We start from the raw sequence: 20,017 nt of genomic DNA, 5'->3' as shown, positions 1-20,017 counted from the left end.
GTTTTCCCCACTCTCCTGTGTGCTCCTGAACACTGGGGGTGGCATCCAGCCTTAGCATGTTCTCCTGCATCTTTACTGCACCTGCCTGGAGATCTGAGCTGTGGTTGACAAGCTCTATAAGTTATATTTCTCTTTTATTTTCAGCTCAGAGTCTTGAATGTCAAATTGGCAAAATGAAAAGAAGAGAAAAAGGAAGCAACACCAGCAAAAAAAACAGAAAAAAGGGTGAACAAACACAGATTAACACCTTATGAAAATCTTCATGAGTTTCGGGATCTTTTAATTAAAAAAGGTTACTTAACATACATGATTCGAGAGGCATTTAATAAACAGTAAAACACGTATTTATATGATGACAATTTGTATTCTTCAGTAATCTACATACTCTTCAGATCTTCTGAGTGCCTTGTGTGTTTTATCTAGTAAATTTCAGTTCTTAGCACCGCATCTGACAAAACTGGTTCTCACTTCTCGAAGGGGTCTGCTACATATTACCAACAGTTGCCACAAACCTAGACCTGAGGAGGCAAATATCACCATTATGTTCTGAAGACGAATGTTCAGCCCCTTCCTTAGAGAGCCCAGCCTCAGCACCCACGTGATGGTGACCCCTCCACAGAGGTCACAAATTCTAATATGTACCAGCTGATCATCCCAGTTCTTAGCAGGCTCTTCTGGCCAAGATGTTTTAAAGGAAGCTAAAAAATGTAGAAATCTAATTTTTAAAGTTTGGAAATCTTGAATATATAAAAAAAAGAAAGAAAACCAAACTATGAGTGAAACACTGATGGAGCCAAAAGACAGGTTTTCTTCCCAGAGATGTCCCTCCAGTTACAGTTTTCAGGCTCTGTCCCCAGGACTTTAGAGGAATGATGTTCAAGGTACCCCAAGACATGCCTTCTTGATTAGATCCTGAGGACTGTGATGCAGAAAGTCCAGAAGAGAAGAGTTGCTGGGTGCTTCTGTGATGCTTCATTTTCACTGCACATGTCTCCGCAAGGCAAGTGGCATATGCTCTTACTCGGTAATTTTCCTCATCTAACACTTTCATTATTTGGATATTTCCACCAGTTTCCAAGAATATGAGACCTTACAGTGTGTTGTGAAACACTAATCCTCTCTGTAGTCAACCAGAGTCATGTACTCTTCTTTGTGTTCATTAAAACCTGACCTTCAAAAAAAACCCACCCGAGTTTTCTGGGTTAGGCTATGATATCTCTAAAAGAAACCATGGACTCTTCAGGAAGACAGAGGTACTGGGACAATGCACAACTTTGAAATCGGGTCAATGCCTCGTTGCATTTCAGCACTGTGAAGAGAGGGTTCCTCTATTAAAAGTCTACTTAAATCATTTCACATCTTTCATAATTAACTAAGGAAAAGGAAGATGTGACTGGGTTATCATTTGGGAGAAGATTTGCTCTGGGTCTGTGCAGCTTCAGAATTTCAATCTCTGCTGATTTGTACAGGGCTCAAATGCATACGTTTAACAAATTCTACAGGCACTATCCTCAACTCAAAACCTTCTTGACAACAGGGGTATTTTACATTGACACAGAAAAGATACAAAGCCACGTGTACTCGGGTCATTCAAAGAAAAAGACATACAGGGAAGTTCGCACTTTCTAGGAGGAATAGCTAAGCAGCAGGTGTCTGTACGTGGTAAAGGGTCTTGCTGAAGCTTCAGTAGGAGATTAGGATAGAGATCCCCGGGAAGGGAGGGAGGAAACACTAAAGAGACCAAGGCAGACCCTTAGGCTGGCTGCCAGAACATGAGAGACCTACTATTACATACACACAGCGGGAAGTTACATGTTCAGCAGCTTGATGGTTTTCGACAGGATTGTTGAACAGCCTGGTCCCTTTTCCATTTGGTTTCTTTAAAAGATGAATGGAATGAGAGCTTTCCGAGACTTGGGGTAGTCCTCAAACATCTTGAGGTAGAACCTAAAAGACAAGAAAGGAATAATTATAAATATAACCAAACTGTGGTCAACGACTGAGGTTTCATCTGTCTGAAATCCCTGACATAAATCAGCCCCCAGTTATTCAGAGCCTGACTTTTCCAGATGGCCATCTGTAATCTTCCTCTGTCCTGTCTCCAATCTGTTTTAAGTGCTGAAGTGTCTTGTGTTGAGAAATAAAAAGTAACAGCCAGAGGACAGCAGTGATGGCTGTACAACATGGTGCATGTACTTGATGCCAATGAATGGTAAATTTATTGTCTTAAAATGGTAAATTTTATGTCGTGTATATTTCGCCCAGTAAAACAAATGTCACAGCCAGAAAGAAGTACCCAATGGATTCAGTTGAGAAATACAAGGAACAAGAGACCCAAAAGAGCATGGGCAAGGTTAACCCTAGACAACTAGTCATGTTCCCAGGAAAATAGCCCTTCATGAGGCCTGAGAATGCCAAGAAAATGTTACCTTCTTATGGGTTAAATTGTATCCCCCTAAAAATATATGCTGAAGTCCTAACCCCTCAGTATATGAGAATGTGACCTTATTTTGAAAATAGGGTCATTGCAGATATAATTTATTAAGTTAAGATGAGGTCATACTGGAGCAACGTGGGCCTTTAAGCCACTATGACTGGCATTCTCATGAGAAGGGGAAGAAGCGACACAGAGACAGACACACAGGGGAGAAGACAGAGGCAGGGATTAGAGTGATGCAGCTATAAGCCGTGAACACCAAGGATTACTGCCACTGCCAGAAGCTAGGAAGAGGCAAGGGAGGATTCCTCCCTTGAGCCTTCAGAGAGCATGGCTCTGCCCACATCCTGATTTCAGACTTCTGCCTCCAGAACTATGAGAGAATAAATTTCTGTTCTTTTAAGCCACTCATTTTGTGGTCATCTGTTTCAGCAGCCCCAGGAGACTAATACATCTCGTAAAAAGGCTTTCTCTTTAAGTGACCAGGCTTTTCTCTGAACTAACACTCTGCACAAGTACCTTAGTTTGAACTGGGGTACAAATAGTAATAATACATCACAGGAGGTGGCTGGCTTTCCGTGCTGTGATATGAAGTCTGCAGAGCTGCCTCTCACAAACCCCAGTTAGCCCTATTAAAAAAAAAGAGGCCCTCTTGTCTTCCCTCTGAAGCTGCCTGACATAACAGGACAGGACCTCAGTTTGGATTTTGCTGTTGCACCAGCTGGAATCCTCTGGTGAAAATGCTGTCCCTCCCCTGACCAGGGCCCCTTCAAATGCTGGCAATGCCCTGTCCTCTCCCTCACCACTCTGAGTCTGGTGGGCCACAGGCCCTACCTGAAAGGGAGACAACTGTTACGCTGACTCTCTTACAGGCTGGGGACCCTCTGGTCCCCTTCCCCACCAAGCCCAGGAGAGCTGCTGTTTGATTCACTTCCGACAGCTCCCTGCATAAATTGCACTCAAGGAAAAGAATTCATTCTCAGCTTAACCTTCAAAACTATGAAATTAATCATTAGCTGAACATTAGTCGAGCATAATAGCAACTTAGTATGTAACCTTTTTAGTTAACTTTTAGTTAGCTCTTCTGTCCCCACCCCATCCCAGGTGCAGGGGATGGGAAGGAAGTGGGGGTTAGTAAAGCTTCAGGCTGTACCTGCAGGGGAGTCTAAATCCCTGCAATTCCCAGAATTCACCAGTAAATGGCACAGTCCTGAGATTGCACGACACGAGTACCCAACTGTTGATCCTACCTTCCCAGAAAGCCAGCAATGCCCCTGATTAGAATTTATGGAGGATCTGGGTAGGGGAAGGAGAAGAGTTCCAAAATAAGCCCTGGTATTATACAGATCCTGGGAAGATAATCCTGGAGTTTCCAGGGCTCTGTGATGACCTGAACTGTTAGCACCAAACTTAGAATCAAAACAGCAGCCACACTAGACACAGGGCTAGTGCTTTTTCCCGGTGGTTCTCAACCCTGGCTGCACCTGAGAATTCCCTCTGAAGTTCTGGAAAGTGCCACCCATGGTCCCACCCATGGAACACACTTGGACAGGTGTGGTGGAGGTGAACTGAACTGAAGCATGGAAATGGAAGCTATGTCTTGTACCTCCTGACTCTTACCTACAGCCCACTGCCAAACAGTAGCCATTGCCAGGTAAGCCTGATAGGAGCACACAGAGCACAGGTGAACTAACTCACCTGGACACAAAGTGCTTCTCTCTGGGAAGCCTTCTTCAACAAGGCGGCACATGGCTTCCCAAGTCACCTTGAGTGCCCTGTGTATGTAGGTTTGATTTTGCTCATAGAAAAAAAAGTTACTGCTACTGCCACCCAGCTAAATTGAAAATTCAGTGAAAACCTAAGAAGTCAGAGTTTACTAGTCTGGACTATTGTATCAACCTTACCTTGTAAAAAATAAATCTCTTAGGTTTCTAAATCTGACTCTGTGTGTTAATAAAAGCCTGTTCAGAGAAGAAAGCAACGTGGAGGCTGCCACCTTGACTGAAAAGTTTACCTATGGTGGTGAAAAGCTCGCTGCCCAAGGAAACAAAGTGAGAAGAATGCAAACGCAAGTCCTGGGAGGGACCAACTGGCCAGGGCGTAGCCAATCCATTCAATGATCTCACCAAGGAAATTGGCTCCAGAAACATACGTGAACAAGCCACCTGCGTGCAGAAGAATGAACAAGTCAATCACCAGAACTGGATCACTGCCCTGTTAAAACCCCTCTGCTTTGTTCCAAAATACAGGCCTGGAGGGCATCCAGGCCTGATGTGGGGCTGGAGACTGCCTTCACAGCCATGGGAGTTTGGTGGAATCCTCCCGGGGAGAAGGGAAAACAAAGCCTCGGCAGCCGGTAGCCCTCAGAACATCCTAGAGTCATGAGGAGTGGCCCCAACTGCCGCATGGGCTCCATCCACTCTCTAACAACTGCTGGACCACTGGCTCTGAACAGGACAAGGATGAGCTGCAGGAGGTCTGCGGTTTGTTCCGTTCTATCAAGTAACATTTCCAACCGCCTCTCACCTTCTCACTCCTTCCCTGGACACCCACACTGCCCGTCAGACCACATCACTGTTCACAGTCACAAAAGTGAAACAACACACGCCGTGAAAATAATAAAAACCTGAACTGATGTGGGAAGTAACCAGACTCCCCTCTGGCCATTGCCCTCCCCTCACGCAAAGCAGTTCCCTCTGTTTAAGCTTCAGGTGCGGAGTGGGAGCTGCAGGCGTTTGCCCTCCTCAAGGCTCGGGAGTCTGTACTGATTTTAAAGGTTTCCTTTTCTCTCCAACCACTATTTCTGATCTCAAAACTATGTCTAGAAACCAACACATTCTAATGACAGTGAATATTTCTACACTTAGAATTTCTGTCCCACACTAGACTGGGAAAGTTTTAACCAGAACAATTCTTTTTCTTTCCATATTATATAAAGAATATCTTGTTTTTAAACCATTCTCTAACCTAACTTAACAGCTGGAAACTAAGCTTGGCAATCGAGCTTTTAAGAAGTTCCTCTGCTCTTCTCTATTTGTCTAGTTACTGAGTGAAGACTTAAAAAAATCAAAGCCCCTTAAAGTTATCTTCCTTAAGGGTGGCATTGCCTCAGCAGTTCTTGACCTGCAATTCCCCAGATCCCAGAAGGAACCACTGGCCTATTGCGAAAGGTCTATAAACAGTCTATGAATATAGCAAACAGTATAGATCTCAACCTACAGTTATTTCTGCTTGTTATAGATACTGTTAGGGTGTTAGCAACATGCAAATTTATTTAAATGTGTTATTGAATCCAAAGTAGCTTTGTCATTGTTTTTGTAATCAGTAGATATTAATCTGTGTTAACCCCATGTCATAATTCATTTATTTTTAATGTAAATAAAGGATTATATTTACATCAAAAAAGGTGAAGAGTCACTGACCTACACTAAAACCCCCCTAAAAATACTGAAGGATGACTTGGACTAATTCACTCCCACCTGCTTATATTTGTCAACTTCACATCCTGGTTACTTAGGAATAGTTAGGATTTCAAATATTCTGCACCTTTATCTTTGAAAATGCATTTGTGAGATTTCCCATGCTAATTTTTGACTAGATAAATATGGCTCCTCTGAAGCTTTAAGAACATACAGATGGCAAGAAATGCACAAACACTACCCCTGGCGACGCACTAGAAAGTCTAACGAGACTTGCTGAAGAGGACAGATCTGTCGGTCGTGCATGATTTACCTTTATTTGCTAACCCAGGAAGGATCAACACTCTGTACGTAGGATGGTTAATTTTTTGTGTCAACTTGACTGGGCCATTAGTGTGCCCAGACATTTGGTTAATCATTATTTCTGGGTGTGTCTGTGAAGCTTTTTCTGGGGAGATGATTTCTGAATCCAGACTGAGTAAAGCAGATTGTCCTCCCCAGTGTTGATGGGCATCCAGGCCACCAGAGGCCTGAACAGAACAACAGGCAGGGTAAGGGAGAGTCTGCTCTGTTTCTGAGCTGGGATATCGGTCCCCTGCACTCAGACTGGAACTTGCACAGTGAGCTCTCCTAGTTCTCAGGCTTTGGGACTCAAGCTAGAAATTACACCACCTACTCTCCGGGGTCTCCACCTTGCAGACGGCTGATCATGGGATTTCTCAGCCTCCATAACCATGTGAGCCAATCCCTTATAATAAATACCTTCATCAATATCTACATCGATAGCTAAGCTACATCTATTCCTACTGGTTCTATGTTTCTGGAGAACCCTAATGCGGCACAGTAATCTCACCTACTCCAACGAAGTGGCAGCCTTCCTCCATCCTATCCCAAATCTCACACTCCCCTCCCCTTAAGGGTACTGTGGTCATGAACCTTCCTGAGGTTCTTGTACTACTTGTACTACTCTTGATTTTTCAAGTTCAGATCAGAAATGCAAATGTATGGTGGAGTAGAATAGGATATGGAGGAGAGGTCGGGGGAAATTGGGATACGGGGTTGTTTGTGCCCTGTCTGTCCCCTCTCCACTTGTCACTCACAGCATAATTCCTGGTGTAGTCTCCCAAGGAAGAGTGGGAACCTGGAGGGCAGGGGGACATTACCTTGTGGGATCCTATAGGTGGTTTCTCCAGGCTTCCTGAGCCGGCGCAGGATATAGTCACTATGAATGTTGATTCCCATTCCCAAAATAAATAAGAAGACACCTTGGCAAAGAAGAGAGGGAAGAAGTTAAAAAGTTATTCTGATTTTGGCGTTTTTCTCCCAAGCTAAGTTTTTTTTCCTAAAAATAAAGGGAAAGGCACTTAACTTTGAATTCTAAGAATGATACAGAGGTGGGGGGAAAAAGGAGGGAGCAGGCAATTAACCCTGGCCCCAGGTTTGAATGTCATAGACCAAGACTAAAAATGCACAGCGGCAAGTGATGGCAGCAAGTGGGAGAGGGGCGAGGGAGGCACCACCATCACCCAATACTTACATAAATAAGTAAATAAAATAAACGAATAGACAGCAAGCCTTCAGCTCATTCACAAATAATCAAACCATGGTCAGCAAACTCAACAGCCAATTCCAACCCCTTCTTCTTTGCCACCTTCCACTATAGAGGCTGGAGGGCTGGAAGCTAGTTCTTGTGACCTAGTTCTGCAAAGAGGATGTAAAGAGAAGTCTTCTGGGGGCTTCCTTGGAAATATTTTGCTTTTCCAATAAAGGGGGCAGATGGAAACTGCTTCTAAAGCCTCCCTCTTCCTTTGTTGCCAGATGCAATGTCTTGAGCCACAGGAACTGTCTTGCAAAACCATGAAGTGGCTATCATGAGGACTAGAGGTAAATATGCTGAGAACAGTGGAATGGAAAGAAAGTTCCTGGGACCTTAATGACACCAACAAACAACTGAAGGAATGCAGACACCACCTACCTTTGGACATTCTTGTTATGTAAAAAATGTAAAATCGTAGTTATTTAAGTCACTTAGAGCTGGTTTTCTGTCACTTATTGCTGAGAGCATTACTGATTGACATATCCATTCTCATGGAAGTAACTGGAGAGCTTGGCACCTAGCAAACTGGTTTCCACTGCTGCTGGTTCATACATACACTCCCCTTCTCCATTTGCTGGTACAGAAAGGACCCTGGTCCGAGGTGAGGAGAGCTAGGATCAGGCATGCTTGGTCTTATATCCCAATGGGCCCAGAAACACTCACTGTTCCACAAGGATGCCCAACCCGATCTCTCAGCCAAGTGTATTTGTGCTGATCAAAATACTTCAGGCAAAAAGCAAGAACAACTGAATTAGAAACAGATCTACTCTCACCACATTTGCTGTTATATGAAACAACAATTTTCAATCTTGTCTAATCAAAAGATCATTAGCCTGGAAGAAAGGGAACCTGGGAGGGGACGTCAGTGGAGGGAGGGAAAGGGGTGGAGAGATAGCACATATAGCAGTGGAAAAGCAAGCACCTTAGCTTCAATGTCTGTGTGTCCTTGGACAATTCATTTAACCTCTCTCAGCCTCAGTTTTCTCCTCTGTAAAATACAGATTTTAACAGTACCTGCCTTACAAGGATGGTATGAGACTTCATTCACGTGTTGATTCTTTCATTCATTTATTCAAATAGTATTTATTGAGGTCTTACTATGTATACCAAGCACTGTACTAAACACCAAGGGTACAGTAGTGAGAAAAACAGCCAAGGTGTCTGTTCTCACAGAGCTGACATTTCAGTGGAGAAACACAGAAATGAATTAAAATAATGAAAAAATTAAAAATCACATAATATCACTACAAAGCAGAAAATCAAAGTAGGATAATGAGATAGTGGATTGGGGTGGGAAGGAAATACCTCTACTGTAGATGAGGTCAATAAGGAAAGCTTTTCTGAAGATTTGGCATCTTTCCTATGATTTGAATACTGAGAATACAAAGGTCTGAGGGAGAGCGTTCTGGTAGCAGGACTAACAGGTGCAAAGGTCCTGAGGCTAGTATAGGTTTAGAATGTCTAAAAAAACAAAGGTGTCACAGCTAATGCTTTAACTAGATGGGGGAAATTAAGGAGATGTGAACAGGATGATAACTTTAAAAAATCACATCAAACTTTATGGGCCATTGTGAGGAGTTTGGATTTTTAAGTGCAATAGTAAACAATCGGCAGGTTTTAAGCAGAGAAGAAGTAGGATCAGATGTCAGTTTATTATTACTACAAAAGAAGTATATATGTTTTGTGTAAGATGAAACACTAATTACCAAAAGTAAGAAAACCTGGACACTTAATTCCTACCACCCAAGAACCCACCATCAAACACCTAGTGCATTTCCTTCCAGATCTTCATCTTACGTGATATCTAGGCACATTCCAGTTTCCCAGAATTCCTCTTCTAGATGGTTCATGTAAACCAAAGTCTAATATAGGACCATACCTGACACCTGGTGATTACATCCTTTAAGGCCATTTTAATCTAAACTAGACTCCTTACTTTTTTTTTTCCAGGACACTGACTTCTTGAAAAGACCAGACAGTGGTCCTTCAGAATGTCCTCCCCTTTTTATATAAGACTGGCTTACTTCCACATGGTGGCATTTGACTTATTTTTTTATTCTCTATAATTCCTATAAACTGACAAAAATCATTTTCCTGTATGGCTATGTTACCAGTTTACTGTGAAGTTAGGTACATTTTTTGTTTGTTCTCAATGTTAAGGGACTTTCTTCCATTTAGATCTTTTTAGAGCGCATTGTAAAGTTCCATGATTCAAAGGACAAAACTATACTTAAAAAACAGTTCTGCCTACCATTCTTTTTATCCCAAACCCTAGAGATAACCTTTTTTAAATCAGTTTCTTTTCTATCAATCCAATATTTCCTTTTCCAATTTTATACATACACACAGCCATTGTCCTTCTATCCCATTTTTACATAAAAAGCAGCATACTATATACACCATGCACACTTTATTTTTATTTAACCACATGTTCTGGAGATGTCTCCACAGGAGCACAGAGATGTTCCTTGCTTTTGTTTTTCATTATCTGGTTGTTTCTGTGGCTCCAGAATACTCCATTGTATGCCTGTATTAGCATTCGCATAACTAGTCTTCTGGCTGTTCTTGTTTTCAAATGTTCACTCTGACTGTTGTGTGGAGTACGGGCTACTGAAGGCCAGGACCAGAGGTAGGAAGGCTAGTCTGAAGGTCACTGTGGCAGTCCAGGCAAGAGGTCATCGTGGCTCACACCAGGATACAGTTAGTACGGTCAGGGAGAACTGAGCCCCGTTGGCACCTATTTTGGAGCTAGAGGCAGCTGTACTAAGCTTATGTAGAGAATGAGGTGTGTGATGTAAAGAAAATTAAGGATAATCTCTGTCTTTTTAGTTTGAGCCAAAATAATGTACAAACACTTGAACCTTTACTTTAGTAAAGAACTTTAGTTCCTCCTGCAGATAATGAAAAAAATTCAATGATCAGTGTTTTCTACTTACTATTTTAGATAAGTGGTCAGGAAAAATCTTTCTGAGACGGTATGAATTAACAGAGACTTAAATAAAGTGAAGGACCAAGCTCCATCAAAATACAGGGCTAGGAATTCTAGGCAACAGGTTTAGACTGTACAAAAGCTCTGGGCAGGACAGGCTTTGACCGCTGCAGGTCCAGCAGAAAGGCCAATGAGGCTACAGCACAGGAGATGAGGTGAATGAACACAGGAAATTAAGTCAGGAAAGGGGGCAGGACCAAGAGCATTTGAGTTTCAAAGGCAGTGGTAAGGAATTTGTGTTTTATCCTGAGAGTAACAGAAATGTGTTGGAAGGTTTTGAGATGGGGAATGAAATGATGTTTTGCAAAGATCTCTGAGGCTGTATACAGAGAAAAGACAAAGGTGAGAGGAGGGCAGGATGGAATCCTTGGGAGGTTACTGCAGTAGGACAGGGAGAGGTGATGGTGATTTAGCCTGTGGGAAGGGATGTTTACTGGGGCGTGGGTGAGAAGTGGTCAGATTTACTTACCCAGGCTAAACCGTATGTCTGTGTACCACTCAGCAGGGTATTCAGCACAGTAAACCAGATAGTAGCTTTGGAGGAGTCCATTTCCCACGCAGAAGGCAAAGCCTCTGAAAAGGAATACAACTGGAAAAGGCCTCCCTCTAGTGAGCAGTGAGTAAACAAATGTCCTGGGATATATACAGGAGAAAGGTCAGGATCCATTGTTCAAAAAAAAAAATCAAACAATGAGATGAAACAACAGGAAATCGCATCAAATCCATTTTTAAAAACTATTTCCCTTAAATGTATGCAGTGAAAAAACATTATTCCCTGGTCCTAAAACAATCATTTATGCTATTATTTGTCTTGTTTCATTAAAATGCATAGTAGCCACTATTACCACAGCCTTGAAAAGTAAATTTCATCCTTATAAATAAATTCAATCCTATAAACAGAGGATTGGATCAGCTTTATATAGATCTAGAAGTGAAATCCAGATTACAGTAGAAGAAAAGTAAAGCCTGGTTACCCCCACGCAGCACTGGAATGGCATTTGACAGCAGCCACTCAATCATATGGCTTTCCATATGTCTCTCTAATATGATTTAATTATGGACACTAACATTCCCTAGAAAGTGGAATGCAGAACTCTTTGAGAAAAGAGAGAGATTCCTCTAAACGTTAGGAACTATGAATCTAGAGGAATCTCGGAAGATGTTAAAAAATATAAATAACCTCAAAACAAAAATACACCCGATACAATGCCAAATACTAGACATCGAACTACATCCTATTTATAATTTTTCTTCTTTTTTGGAGTAATGTAACAATCATAGGGGAAAGTTCATAAACCTATGTGAATAGTTTAATGAATTACCATCAAATAAACACCTATAAAGTCACTAACCAAGTCAAGAAATGGAACATTGCCATCACCCCAGAAGTAACCACCATCCTGATTTTTGTAATAATCATTTCCTTTTGCCTCTTTACAACTTTCCCACATTTGTATGCATCCCTAAAAATATAGTTTATTTTGCTCATTTTTAATTCCATATAGAAGGAAACTCACCATTATGTTTCTGAAACTCAAGCATGTTGTGGATAGCTACAGTTCATTTACTTTCATTGTATATTATTGTCATGTATGAATATACCACATGTGTTTATCTATTTTACTTTGATGGATATTTGGGTTGCTTCCATAATATACCTACTCAAAGATTATTTTCTCATTATTTTAATGATTTTTTCATTTTATGTTTATATCTTTGATGTATCTGGAACTTACTTTGTGGTAAGAAGTTAGATAATAATCCAAGTTAAATTTTTTCCTAATGCTAGTAAAGTTACTAAACCTCTCTTTCTAACTGACATGCATTGCCATTGGTATTACACACTAAATTATCATTTATATTGGTTCCTCTTCTGGACTTCCGTTTCTGTTTCATTGATCTAACTACTACCAGTACTACACTATTTTAATAATTGTATTTTTAAAAGCTATCTTAATACTAGGTGGAGCTATTTTTATACCATTACTATTTTTAAGGATTTTCAAGGATTTATTTCTTCATGTGAACTTTAAAAGCAACTTGTGAAACACTCCCTCCCAAAAGTGAGAAATACAGTTGACCCTTAAACAATACAAGTTTGAACTGCTTAAGTCCACTTATACGTGGATTTTTAAAAATACTACAATACTACACTATACAGGGTTGGTTGAATTCACACATGCAGAACCTTGGATATGGAGGAATGGAGGTTGCTGAGGAACCATGATCCGGAGGGCTGACTGAGTTATGTGTGGATTTTCAGCTGCTTGAAGGACCGGTGCCCCCGACACGCACGTTGTTCAGGGTCAACTGTACTTTTAAATTTAAAAATTTATTAAAAGTGTGAAGTGGTAGAAGGAGGACCTCCAAGAGCACCACTCCATAAAAGAAAAAAAAAAGTCAGAAATCTGGATATTAACCAAAGGCTTGCAGCAACCTGGGGAGCATTTAGGTGAGAAAATGGCTGGCTCTCAGGGAGAGCAACAGGCTTTGTGGCATTTTAACTTACCCTAGTCTCATCTCCCACTTTCCATCTCTGCACAGGTTTGAAAAGTAATAACCTCCATTTCTGGGATTAGGGGGGAGCAAAACAGGATTGGAGCTCTTTCAAAATCTCATTCCCAAAGAAGTCACCTGTCTGGGTGGTTCCTGGAAGACTCCACTCAAAAGGCTTGTCTTTATTCCACCTCACTGAAACCCACCCAGTGGTAAAAGTTTCCGGAGATGGGAATGTGTTTTTGAATACTTTAGCAACACATTAACCAGAGGCAATGGATAACAGGTGGGGCAAATACTAGACTAATCAAAATTTCAAAAGGAAAGACTGAGGAATGAGATGCCCAGAGGGGCTTTGAAAATCTCACATATATTTCTGGGAATCTAGACAGCCATCCACATGCTCAAAAGATAACCTGGAAATATCCTAAGCTCTCACCTCTCATTGACCTTGAGGTCTGGGCAAGAAGCAAGTAAAGCTAAAGTAGAGTTGTAAACTGCATGGGTGGTTGTTAAAGGACTTCCCTAACACACACACAGAGGCCCTTGAAAGCAGCATGTATTACTTCCACCTTCATTCCTTTGGTGCCAGCCAACCGCAAGGGTGACTGGGAAATTGGGAAATACAACCTAGCTGTAGGCTTTGGAAAACCAAGTGTCTTGGAGAACAAATAAAATGATTCTAATTTGAAGGACTTTGCTGACTTTGCTACTGGAAAGTTGGAAGCAATTTAAAATAAACGTTTCAGTGTAGAAAGCAATTTTTTAAAAAAAATGAAAAGGAAGGGGAGTAGAGTTGGCCAAGAGGCTGACCATCAGTGCTGTGGAGGGTTGCATGTGAATGTCACCTTCAGGTCCCAATATGGCCCAAGATTCAGTTACCCTGGGGTTTGGGACCACTTTACTTTCATTCCTTTCTATACCTCTAATGTACATTCTCATTCTTCCGTGTTTATTCTGATACAGAGTCTGGTAAGTACTCTGTAAAGATAAAGTTTTCTATCACTGCTAGGTAAATATTCATTTGGGGGGACTCTTACTGGAAAGGGCTAACTGAAATTGCAAATCCAAATTAAACTAAAGAAACAACCTTTAAAATTATACATCTTGCATAGACCATCTCATATTTAACTAAATCTTCTTCAAATATAAATGCTATTGCTAAGATTATCAAGCCTATTGAAGACTTCTCACTATATGAAATTTTAGACTTCATTGTCAATCAAAATAAATTCAGATTCTATATCTAAATACAAGGCTTCCATATATATATTTACTTGTTACATACAGTAGTAACTCCTTGCTCAACCTCATCTCCCCCTTTATCCACTACCCCATTTTTCTGCTTTCCTTTACACTAAAACTCCTCCAAATAGTTGTCTATGCTTGCCATCGTTGTCTTCTCTTCCTTTTTTCCTCCCTCCTCCCCTTCCAACAAACTGATCTTAGCGAGACCACCAGAAACCTCCACGCTTCCAAATCCAAGAGCCAATTTTCAGCTCTATTCTTACTTGACAAGTTAATCACTCCATCCTTCTGGAAACACTGTCTCACTCAGCTTTCAGCCAGCACACCACTTTCTCTTGGTTCTCCTGCTTCACTGATTCTTCTAATTTTCCTTTGCTGGTTTCTCTTCAACCCCTTGACCTCTAAATATTGGTGTGCCCCAGGGCTCAGGACTCTTTTCTTCTTTATTTATGCCCACTGTAGATGTAATCGCATCTAGTCCTGTATCTTTTAATATCATCTATAGAATGACAACTCCCAAATTTTATGCCTCCAGGCAGGATAGGATGCCTGCAGTTCTTGAACTCAGGCTTATATAGCCAACTTCCTACTAGACATCTAGCTTAAAGGGTGTCTCAAATTTAATACATCCAAACCCAAAGCCCTGATTCCCCACACTTCCCCAAACCTGCACTTCCCTGAACCTGTGCCATCTCAATAAATGGCAAATTCATTCTTCCACTTGCTTGGACTGAGGACATTAAACCACCACTGACTTCTCCTATTCTCTCTCTCCCTTTTCTGCCTTTCTTTCTCTCTCTTTCTCTCTCTCCCATACAGTACACAAAATCTATTAGTAAATCCTGTCAGCTCTACCTTCAAAAATGTTTCCAGAATCTGGTCACACACATCTCACCATCTCTATAAAACAGGAAAATGACAAGAAAATCTCCAAAACCTGGCAACTTAGCAACACAATTCCAAATAATTTATGGTTCACAGAGGAAGCCTCAAGGGAAATAAAAAACTATACTGAACTCAATGAAAATGAAAAATATAATGTATCAAAATTTGCAGGACACAGCTAAATCAGTGCTCTGGGAAAAATGTGTAGCACTAAACACATACAACAGAAAATAGAAAAGGTCTCAAAACCTCCACCTTAAGACTCTAAGGGAAAAAAGAGGATAATAAACCCAAAGGTGGCAGAAGGCAATAAAAAAGAGGAAAAATCAACAAAATTCAAAATAGTAAAACAGTAAGAAAATGAATAAAACAAAAAACTATTCTTTGAAAAGATGAATAAAATATACCTTTAATAAGAATAATTAAGAAAAAGAGAAAATATAATTGGGAAAGAAACGGGATTACATTACAGAACATACAAACATCAAAAAGATACTAAAGAAATACTATGAACAACTCTACATACATAAATTTGACAGTTTAGATGAAATGGACTAAATCCTTGAAAAACACAAGCTATCACAACTCAACCTAATGAAATAAATCATTTGATTAGCCCTATAACTATTAAGGAGACTTAACTCATAATTTTAAAACTTCTCGAAAAAGAAATCTCCAGGTCCAAATAGTTTTACTGGAGAATTCTACCAGTTTAAAGAAAAATTAACACTAATTCTTCAAAATCTCTTTATTTTATAAAGCTAATTATTACTCTGATACAGAAACCAGCAAAATGCAGTACAAAGATTAAAAAAAAACAAGCCACTAAAGCCCATGAATATAGATACAAAAATCTTTAACAAACTATTAACAAACATGATTCAGCAATATGTAAAAAGAATCACACAGCATGACCGGGTATAGGTTTATTCCAGGGATGCAAGATTGGTTCAATACTTTAAAATCAATCAATGCAATTCAACATTTTAACAGAATAAAAAGACAAATATTCTGATCATATCAATCATTGTAAAAAAATTTGATGAAATCCAATACCTTTTAATGATTTTTTAAAAACCCAGAGAAAGCAGGAATAAAAAAAAAAACTTTCTGAACTTGATAAAGCATACCTACAGCTAACATACTTAATGGTCAATGACTGAATGTTTTCACTCAAAGATCATGAACGAAACAAGATGTCTGTTCTCACCACTCTGATTTAACAGAGTTTTGGAAATTGTAGTCACTGCAATAAGGTGAGAAAAAAATTAAAAGCATACAGATCAGAAAGGAAGAAATAAAACTGTTCCTGTTTGAAAATGACATGATCGTCTCTAGAAAATCCTAAAGAATATACAAAAAATAAAAACCAAAACTCCTAAAAAGTGAATTCAGCGAGTTTTCAGGATACAATATATACAATTACATGTCCAAATGCTATTAATAAACATAACGTTACTGAAATTAAAAATACAAAGTAACATTTCCTATAGTTCAAAACATAAAATACTTAGGTGTAAATCTAACCAAATACATATAGGATTTGTATGTGAAAACTACAAAGCATTAATGAGAGAAATTAAAGATGATTTAAATAAATAAGGATATACTATGTTCATGGATTAAAAGTCTTGACATAGTAACGATGCCAATTATCCCCAAATTGATAATAAAACTCCTATTAAATTCTAGATTTAATAAGGTTTTTAGGATTTTTTATAAACATAGACAACATAATTATAAAATTTATATGGAAAGGTAAAGGAACTTTGACAGCTAAAATACTCTAAAAAGAATAAAGTGGGAGGAATTAGCACACCAGATTTCAAGACTTACTGTATAGTACAGTGATTGAGACTGTGTGGTGTAAGTGGAGGACAGACACATCGATCAATGGAACAGAAAACCCGGAAAAAGACCCACACAAGTAGGCCCCCCTGGTTTTTAACATAAAAATGGAAAAGCAATTAAATAGAGGAAAATAGCCTTTCAACCAGGACATAATTCTCAGGATCTAGGGCTAAGCAAAGAGGTCTTAAACTTGATACCAAAAGCACCATCAATAAAAGAAAAAATTTTTTTAAAAAAAGAAAAGAAATTCATAAACTGCATTTTACCAAAATTTTTAAAATTTTCCTTTTCATAAGACTCCATTAAGAGAATTAAAGTACAAGCTATACATTGGAGAAAATATCTGCAAACCACTTATTTTCAAAGAACTAGAATTCAGAATAAAGAACTCTCAAAACTCAACATAAAAAACAATAAATTAAATCAGAAAGTGGGCAAAGACATAAACAGACACATTACCTATGATTTATTATATACACATGGCAAATATGCACATGAAAAGATGTTCAACATCATTAACCTTTGGGAAATCTACATTAAAGTGACAATGAGGTTTATTGCACACCTGTAAGAATGACTAAAATAAAAACTGACAACACCAAATAGTGGAAAATACATGAAGAAATTGCATCACATACAATGCTGTTGGGAATGTACAGGTGGGAATGAATTGAATGCATTCACTTTTCATGACATGCCAAAGCACTTTATTTAAATCCAATACTTTTTAAAATTACAAAATATTGAGAAATCATTCATTTCCTTAGATATCTCAGGGAAATAGCATTGGATTATGCTCATTTTGTTTTGTTTTAAATTAGAGCTGTTATTTTTTTTATTGTAGTTTCTGTTACTTAGCTTAGTTTAGATGACTTGTCAGTAATTACTTTGGCTTAACAATCACTATTTTTTAAAGCTTGTAAGGAAAAACACTGAAGATGAATATATCTGCATATCTATCCCATATCTATCTATCCATCAATCATCTCTCCATCCATAGACATAAATAAGATAATTTTTACTCTCATGTGATAATTTTACTGTGTTTATTCAGTTTACTTAACAGCTATAATTTCTGACATATAATTGGAGAACATACTTCAAAAAGCTAATGTTTTTTGCTTCATAAAAACGTTTGCTTCACAATTTCAAAAAAAAAAAAAAAAGCCACTCTGGAAAACAGTAGGGCAGTTATTCTTCAAAATCTAAACATGAACCTGCCATATTACCTAGGAATTGCATTCCTGGGCATTTAACCCAGAGAAATAAAAATTTACGTTTTTCAAAAACGTGGATATGAATGTTTATAGCAACTTTATTCATAATAGTCAAAGACTGGAAACAACTCAGATGTCCTTCAATGGGTGATTAAATACACTGAGGTATATCCATACCATAGAATACTATTCAGCAAGAAAAAGAGATGAACTAGTGATACATGTAACAAGATGCATGAATCTCCAGATAATTACGCTGAATGAAAAAAACTAATTCCAAAAGGTTACATACTGTATGCTGCCATTTATATAACATTTTTGAAATCACAAAGGTATAGAAATGAAGAAGAGATTAGTCATTGCCAGGGATTAAGGTGGGGCTGAGAACAGGAGGAGCTTGAGTGTGACAATGTTAAGGATCTCCTGGTGGATGGAAATGTTCTATCTCTTGCCTTTACCAAAGTATCAATATCCTGGTTGTGATACTGTAGTATAGAATTGCGAGAGGTTACCTTTGGAGAAAACTGGGTAAAGATTATACAGAATCTCTATGCGTTATTTCTAATAATTACACATGAATCTATAATTATCTCAAAATAAAAGTTTAATTAACAATTACACATTGTCCACATGTATATATGTCCTGAACAATGGTGGCTGACTTGGAGCATCTATTTTAGCTGTAACAGCTATGTTTGTGTACATGTGCAGAAAGATTCTTTCTGTCTGGCTTAGGAGAGAGTGCCTAAATTCTCTAGATCAGTAGTAGATATGGCTCAGTATCAAAATCACTACACCTACTAAATTAAACTCTCTTGAGGATTTATGAAAGCTCTTCAGATGATTTTGACACCACCAGTCTGGCATACATACACAGATCTAAGTGGTAGATACAAGAGATGCTCAGTTGTGTGAATGCTAACCCAGAAGCTGACATAATTCTTGGGGTAAAAATACTCAATAAATAAATGAGAAAGTTAAAAAGCATGCAAAAAATAAGTAGTGGATTACTCTAAATTTTATTCATCATCTTTCTACTTCATTGTTTCTATTTAATTAACTGTGGCAAAGTTAAAATGGTTGATATGCTACTTCCTAAATATATAACTATATTAGTTACTTATTGCTGCATAATAAACAATTCCAAAACTTAGTGGTTAAAAACACCAACAAACATATTTTTACTCATAGTTTCTATGTGTCAGAAATTCAAGAGTGGCTTGGCTGGGCAGTTCTGGAACAGGGTCCCTTATGAAACTGCATTAAAGGTGTTGACCAGGACTTCAATTATCTGAAGTCTTCCAAGATGGCTCACTCATATGGCTGAAGAGTTGGTACTAGCTGTGGGCAAGAGACCTCATCTCAGCATGTGAGCCTTCTCCACACTGACTTCAACCAAGGGTGGCTTAGGTATCCTCATGACATAGTGGCAGTTTCCCCCAGGACAAATGATTCAAGAGGAAGTACCAACAGAAGTTATCTTTTTTGTGACTTAGTCTCAAAAGTCACACACCATCACTTTGCCACACTGTATTTGCTAGAAGCAAGTCACAAATTCTGGGCCCCATTGAAAGAGAGGGGAATCGGGTACCATCTTTTCAAGAGGAAGTCAAGTCAAAAAATTTGTGGACATATTTTTTAACTACCACAATGACCTTGGCAACTTAACTCCTCTGAACTTCAGTTCCCCACTGATAAAAGGAGTGTAATAATGGTACCAACTTCAGAAGGTTGTTGAAAGAATTAAATAGCATAATTGAATGTAGAACTTAATGACTAAGTGTTCCTTTCTTTCCCCAAGCAAGGAAGTAGTATATCATTAGAATTTCTCTGTATAAAGCTGAGGGCTTGCCTAAGACCAATGGTGAAAATGGTCTT

The 20,017-nt window shown here is 39.0% G+C and overlaps 1 protein-coding gene across 2 annotated transcripts in view; it reads right to left on the bottom strand.

Moving 5' to 3' along the window:
• Positions 1-263: 263 nt before the first annotated feature.
• Positions 264-20,017, bottom strand: part of SRD5A2 (steroid 5 alpha-reductase 2) — a 37,578-nt gene continuing 17,824 nt past the window's right edge. The window contains exons 2-6 of one of the 2 annotated variants that reach the window (XM_064494631.1): positions 10,912-11,075; positions 7,020-7,121; positions 4,452-4,602; positions 1,796-1,947; positions 264-1,309 (exon numbers count right to left, since the gene is read on the bottom strand). In XM_064494631.1, coding sequence (XP_064350701.1) covers positions 1,881-1,947; positions 4,452-4,602; positions 7,020-7,121; positions 10,912-11,075 — 484 coding nt within the window. In that variant the 3' untranslated portion in view covers positions 264-1,309; positions 1,796-1,880. The remainder of the gene's footprint in view (positions 1,310-1,795; positions 1,948-4,451; positions 4,603-7,019; positions 7,122-10,911; positions 11,076-20,017) is intronic. The other variant, XM_064494632.1, reaches the window with a different exon arrangement.

The sequence above is a fragment of the Camelus dromedarius genome, chromosome 15 (assembly GCF_036321535.1).
Source record: "Camelus dromedarius isolate mCamDro1 chromosome 15, mCamDro1.pat, whole genome shotgun sequence".
Classification (NCBI taxonomy): domain Eukaryota; kingdom Metazoa; phylum Chordata; class Mammalia; order Artiodactyla; family Camelidae; genus Camelus; species Camelus dromedarius.
This window is presented reverse-complemented; position numbering and strand designations above follow the sequence as displayed.